Here is a 7058-nt window from a genome sequence, read left to right on the forward strand (position 1 = left end):
TCACAATGATCAGCAGCATCACAGCCATGAAGAGTTGTGAAGTCACACTGATCAGCAGCTGTCAATCAATGTGTGGAGTGAGATTTAGATTTTCAAGAATGTAATAAAGAATCATTTCACAAAGAATGAATGTTTCTTCTTTCTCTTGCAGCAGTCCCAGCTGAATGCATGCAGCTCAGAAACTTCTTGTTTTCTCCAACTACAGACGACACGATGAAATCTGATCCACATCAAAGCATCAGATTGTGAACATTTGAATTTTAACTCTTTAACTTTATGACTCTTCATGTTCCCCACTGAGGAAAATCAACCTCCTTATTTCACTCATTAAAATACTAGTTTGAAATATCACTTTCACAAAAACTACTGGTAGTCAGTCTTTTAGAGCCGACTCAGCCTGGAATTAAAATATCTCATTTAATTAGGTTTTAATGCTTTGAGCATTTTCTTGTTAAAAACTTTACAGTTTTTTTAAATTGACTAAATGTTTATTTTACGGTCACTAATTAAAACCAGTATTTTCCTCCACTAGTCCGCCCTCTGGGTCAACATCCACATCCTCCTCTGTTCTCTAGAGCTCAGAACTGATGCTTGGTTCTGTTGGTCCAGTCAGAGCGGTTCTGGACCCCCTCCTCTGCAGAGTCAGACCTCCTACTGGGGCTCGCTGCTCTCTTCCTCTTCTAAAACAAGTCCTGATCATCCTCTTCATCAACAGAGTCCTCTCTCTGACTGTTTTCCTCCTTCATGATCTCCTCCATCTGAGAGGTTCTGACTCAGTGGTTCCTCTCTGGGTCTGCAGCTCCTCCTCCTCTAGGTCTGCAGCTCCTCCACTGGTCTGCAGCTCCTCCTCCTCTCGTATGCAGCTCCTCGTCACGTTCAGAAATGGCCTCATTGTTTAGACTCAAACACTAACACTGACTAAACTAAACACTAAACTACAGCCCAACTGTAAAACTCTTAACACTAAAGATCACAAATCTCTCAGACCTCATGACTCCCTCTCTCTGACTTTATCGCGCTGAACTCCGTTCAACTTGCGTGTCTTTTTCTTCTTCCTGTACATTTTTTGGCACTTCACAAATAACTTGGAGCCTCCGTCAGAAAGGAGGGGGGTGGTTGTTTATCTGTTCGGCGGGGGTTGGAAGTGGAGGGTGATGGGGGTGTTTTGTCCCTGAGGCCGACTGTCTTTGCTGCAGCCTCTCGCTCTAACGTGCTTCAGATATGACGATGATTTTCAGACAAACGTGGATTATTGATCTGAACTCTGGTTTTACTTGGTCTATCAACACAATTTAACAACTGGTGTGAAAAGAAAGCTCTGTTATTTTGACACAAATTAAAATGGAGTCGCTGAGATGCTGTGTCTTTCCTGATAAAGTGACTGAAGTTAGTCATGTGACCATCATGTGCCGGTGCTTCGATTTGCTCCCAAGGGGAAACAAACAATCGTCAGTCAGCGTAGACGGTGAAATCACTGCCTGTTATTGAGAAGGTAACATTGCTAATCTGGCTACTAAACTCAAGCTGAAGCTTGTTTTTTTTTGGGTGTGTGGAAATAAATTCTCTTTTTCACTTAGAGTAAGGAACACCTTAGTAGCTGCTACTTCCACTGCCAGGACTCACCTCTTCGATCCTTTACTTCAACGTAGGTTAATGTTAGGAAGTCGATGTTTCAACCATTACCTGTTCACCTGGTCTTTATTTGAACTGCTGCCTATGCTTCTCTTTCTGTTTGTTCTCACTCCTTTACATGTCCTCCCATCTTGTCCCACTATCTGTAATGAAATATTGAATATGCTATAAATTGTAAGTGAAGAGAGATTTTTATAAATGTCTTCCACCTCGTTCAGTGTAGTTCCTGCTTTGTCAGAGGTTTTTTAGCAGCGGCATGCTGTTTAGGGACCACTATAAATCAAATAGTAGCTACGAGTTTATTTCTTGCTGCAGTGATGGAGAGCCCTGCAGTGTGACAGTCACTGTGACTAATGCTGTCCCACCTGAGGGACGGTCTCCTTCTGTTGGTCTCACGTCTACAGTTTGGCTGCTCATCAGTCTGATCTGTCCAACAACAGCTGCTGACATCATCATTACTCTTCTAAAACCTGAATTGGCTTCCTGAAAGGAATGGCTCCTGTTGTCCTTAGAATACAGACAGGAAGTCCCTTTTAAGGTGGAGAGAAAGACAAAAACCGTTCACATCCCCCTTTCCTTCGTACTGTGGTGTGAGATATTCAAGTGGGTCAGAGTTAAAAGGTTTACATTAACAGAGGTAAGTTTTGTTCTTTGTCTTGTACGAGGCAGCGCATAAATATATATATATATATATTCCAAAAAAGTTGGGACACTAAACAAATTGTGAATAAAAACTGAATGCAATGATGTGGAGATGGCAAATGTCAATATTTTATTCGTAATATAACATAAATCACAGATCAAAAGTTTAAACTGAGTAAATGTAACTCAGAATGTAAAGAAAAATATGTTGATTCAAGATTTCACAGTGTCAACAAATCCCAAAAAAGTTTGGACAAGTAGCAATAAGTGGCTGGAAAAAGGAAATTGAGCATATAACGAACAGCTGGAAGACCAATTAACACTAATTAGGTCAATTGACAACATGATTGGGTATAAAAAGAGCTTCTCAGAGTGTCAGTGTCTCTCAGAAGCCAAGATGGTAAGAGGATCACCAATTCCACCATTGTTGCGCAGAAAGATAGTGCAGCAATACCAGAGTGGTGTTACCCAGCGTAAAATAGCAAAGACTTTTAAGTTATCATAGACAACCGTGCATAACATCATCAAAAGATTCAGAGAATCTGGAACAATCGCTGTGCGTAAGGGTCAAGGCCGTAAAACTCTACTGGATGCTCGTGATCTCCGGGCCCTTAAACGTCACTGCACCTCAAACAGGAATGCCACTGTCAAGGAAATAACAGAATGGGCTCAGGAATACTTCCAGAAAGCATTGTCAGTGAACACAATCCACCGTGCCATCCGCCGTTGCCAGCTGAAACTCTACAGTGCAAAGAGGAAGCCATTTCTAAGCAAGCTCCACAAGCTCAGACGTTTGCACTGGGCCAGGGGTCATTTAAAATGGAGTGTGGCAAAATGGAAGACTGTTCTGTGGTCAGATGTGTCACGATTTGAAGTTCTTTATGGAACACTGGGACGCCGTGTCATCCGGACCAGAGAGGACAAGGATAGCCCAAGTTGTTATCAACGCTCCGTTCAGAAGCCTGCATCACTGATGGTATGGGGTTGCATGAGCGCTTGTGGCATGGGCAGCTTGCATGTCTGGAAAGGCACCATTAATGCAGAGAACTATGTTCAGGTTCTAGAACAACATATGCTCCCATCTAGACGTCATCTCTTTCAGGGAAGACCCTGCATTTTTCAACACGATAATACCAGACCACATTCTGCAGCAATCACAGCATCATGGCTACGTAGGAGAAGGATCCGGGTACTGACATGGCCAGCCTGCAGTCCAGATCTTTCACCTATAGAGAACATTTGGCGCATCATAAAGAGGAAGGTGCCACAAAGAAGGCCCAAGACGATTGAACAGTTAGAGGCCTGTATTAGACATGAATGGGAGAGCATTCCTATTTCTAAACTGGAGAAACTGGTCTCCTCTGTCCCCAGATGTCTGTTGAGTGTTGGAAGAAGAAGGGGGGATGCCACACAGTGATAAAAATGGACTTGTCCCAACTTTTTGGGAATTTGTTGACGCCATGAAATTTGGAAACAACAGATTTTTCCCTTAAAATGAAACATTCTCTCAGTTTAAACTTTTGATCTGTGATTTGTGTTCTATTCTGAATAAAATATTAGATGTTGGCACCTCCACATCATTGCATTCACTTTTTATTCACAATTTGTTTAGTGTCCCAACTTTTTTAGAATCCGGTTTGTATAAATATATGTATGTATGTATGTATGTATGTATGTATGTATGTATGTATGTATATGTATGTATGTATGTATATATATGTATGTATGTATGTATATATGTGTGTGTGTGTGTGTGTGTGTGTGTGTGTGTATATGTATGTGTATATATATGTATGTATGTATGTATATATGTATGTGTATGTATATATATATATATATGTATGTATGTGTATGTAACAGCCCGTATCAAAGGGCCCGATACCCCATACTTCCAGAGTACCCCCCACAGGGTTCCCCGAGGGACGCGGTCGAACGCTTTCTCCAAGTCCACAAAGCACATGTAGACCAGTTGGGCAAACTCCCACGCACCCTCCAGGACCCTGCTGAGAGTGTAGAGCTGGTCCAGTGTTCCACGGCCAGGACGAAAACCACACTGCTCCTCCTGAATCCGAGGTTTGACTATCCGACGGACCCTCCTCTCCAGAACCCCCGAGTAGACATTACCAGGGAGGCTTAAGAGCGTGATTCCCCTGTAGTTGAAACACACTCTACGGTCCCCCTTTTTTGAATAGGGGGACCACCACCCCGGTCTGCCAATCCAGGGGAACTTCCCCCGATGTCCACGCAATATTGCAGAGTCACGTAAGCCAACAACCCTACAACATCCAGAGCCTTAAGGAACTCTGGACGAATCTCGTCCACCCCTGGGGCCCTGCCACCGAGGAGTTTTTTAACCACCTCGGTGACCTCGGCACCAGAGATTGGAGGCCCTGACCCTTAGTCCCCAGGCTCCGCTTCCTCAGTGGAAGACGTGCCGGTGGAATTGAGGAGGTCTTCAAAGTATTCCGCCCACCGACCCACAACATCCCGAGTTGAGGTCAGCAGCACACCACTCCCACTATAAACAGTGTTGTTGGTGTACCGCTTTCCCCGCCTGAGACGCCGGATGGTGGACCAGAATCGCCTCGAAGCTGTGCAGTAGTCATTCTCCATGGCCTCTCCGAACTCCTCCCATGCCCGAGTTTTTGCCTCAGCGACCACCCGAGCCGCATGTCGCTTGGACTGCCGGTACCCATCAGCTGCTTCCGGGGTCCCACAGGCCAAAAAGGCCTGATAGGTCTCCTTCTTCAGCCTGACAGCGACATGAACCAGTTTTTCTGCATCATTTTTAGATCAGATGTTTCTAATGTTAGTGATATTACGCAGGTGGAAGAAGGTGGTTCTAGTAATATTTTTAATGTGGGGGATAAAAGACATGTCCTGATCAAAAATAACACCAAGATTTTTAACATTAGAGCTGGAGGACAGATTAATGCCATCCAGAGGAAGTGAGTGTTTTGCTGCCGAACTGATCCTAGGTTTTTACCAGAACGTCTCTAACGTTCACTTCCTTTGACAAATGCCTCCTGAGGTAGACCGCTCACATCTGGTGTCTTCAAGCAGCTCGTTATGTTCCTGTGTGAGTTCAAATCAAACAAATATTGAAATGTGCTCCTTCTGGTTCTGACAGTTTTGATGAGAACATCTGAAGGTTGCTTATTTCCCAGAGAAACGATGTTCTGCCTGGGACTGTGTTTAAATGCGTTGTTTCCCTCAGGAGATCTGAACCAACCCAACATGTGATGCATCTCCTTCTGCAGATCCAACAGTGTCTTCTCTTGGTGGAACGCTGCTGAGTGACTCTTCTCTTATGTGTGTTTGTGGTCTGCAGACGGAATCCCCTTCACTTCCACTTCATCACAGACTCCATTGCTCAGCAGATTCTGTCCTCCTTGTTCCACACATGGATGGTTCCTGCTGTCAAGGTGAACTTCTATGACGCTGACGAGCTGAAGGTGAGGAACACTCCCACAGCTTCTGTAAACTGAAATGTTTGGAAGAAGCCTCTGATCCAGCTCTGTCTGCTGTGACCTCTCAGTCCGAAGTGTCCTGGATCCCTAACAAGCATTACTCGGGGATCTACGGTCTGATGAAACTGGTCCTCACCAAGACGCTGCCCTCACACCTGCAGAAGGTCATCGTTCTGGACACTGACATCACATTCGCCACAGACATCGCTGAGCTCTGGGCCGTCTTCCACAAGTTCAGAGGTAAATGTTTCGCAAGGCTGCTGGGCCTGACGCTCACAATCTAGTCACGATCCGGTCAGGATCCAGCCATGATCCAGCCATGATCCAGTCACGATCCGGTCAAGATCCAGTGATGATCCAGTCAGAATCTGGTCTGGATCCAGCCATGATCCAGTCAGGATCTGGTCAGGATCCAGTGATGATCCAGTCAGGATCTGGTCTGGATCCAGCCATGATCCAGCCATGATCTAGTCACGATCCGGTCAGGATCCAGCCATGATCCAGTCACGATCCGGTCAGGATCCAGTGATGATCCAGTCAGAATCTGGTCTGGATCCAGCCATGATCCAGTCGGGATCCAGTCATGATCTGGTCAGGATCCAGTGATGATCCAGTCAGGATCTGGTCTGGATCCAGCCATGATCCAGTCACGATCTGGTCATGATTTTTATTACACAACCTATTAAACACTTTATACAACATCAGTTTAGTTTTAACAAAGACTAAACTGATGTAACCAGAAGTTACAACACGTATTTAAATTTAAAACACACAAAACAAGACACAGCTAGTTTTAAGCATTAACCTTTAATTTAACCATTAAGCATACAATGTAAATATGGAGGATTGACCTGCAGTTACCTTCGTACAGGTGAACATGTGCTACTTCCTGTTTATAGCTGTTATAATCAGCTGATCATGAGGTCGACCGCTGGCCTTTATCATCTTTTATGTCTTTTCCAAACTTGGTCCCTGCTGACAACGTTCAAACGTTGTTTTCTGATGATTCTTCATGAAATCCGTCTGACAGCAAACGTCCGTGGAGCAAAACCCTGATGGGCTGCAGCACCTGCAGGTAAAAGGTGTTTACCTTCAGGACAAATCAAGTTCACCGATTGGTCAGTTGCTGACACGCCTACTGGGTTGATTGACAGGTGGCCTTGAGGATATGTCTCATATAAAAAAACAATAAAAATAAAACTAGAGATGCCAGTGGAGGGAGGGCGGCCCTGGGTGGAGGCGGGGAGGCCCTGGGTGGAGGCGGGGAGGCCCTGGGTGGAGGCGGGGCGGCCCTGGGTGGAGGCGGGGCGGCCC

The 7058-nt window shown here is 45.1% G+C and overlaps 1 protein-coding gene across 1 annotated transcript in view; it reads left to right on the forward strand.

Moving 5' to 3' along the window:
* The window catches only part of LOC119428419 (LARGE xylosyl- and glucuronyltransferase 1), a gene marked incomplete at its 3' end in the record, with an annotated part of 106286 nt that overhangs the window by 15974 nt on the left and 83254 nt on the right, over nucleotides 1-7058 (forward strand). The window contains 3 exon segments of the mRNA XM_037696100.1: nucleotides 5492-5513; nucleotides 5606-5729; nucleotides 5813-5984. Coding sequence (XP_037552028.1) covers nucleotides 5492-5513; nucleotides 5606-5729; nucleotides 5813-5984 — 318 coding nt within the window.

The sequence above is a fragment of the Nematolebias whitei genome, chromosome 22 (genome assembly GCF_014905685.2).
Source record: "Nematolebias whitei isolate Nwh7 chromosome 22, NemWhi1, whole genome shotgun sequence".
NCBI lineage: Eukaryota > Metazoa > Chordata > Actinopteri > Cyprinodontiformes > Rivulidae > Nematolebias > Nematolebias whitei.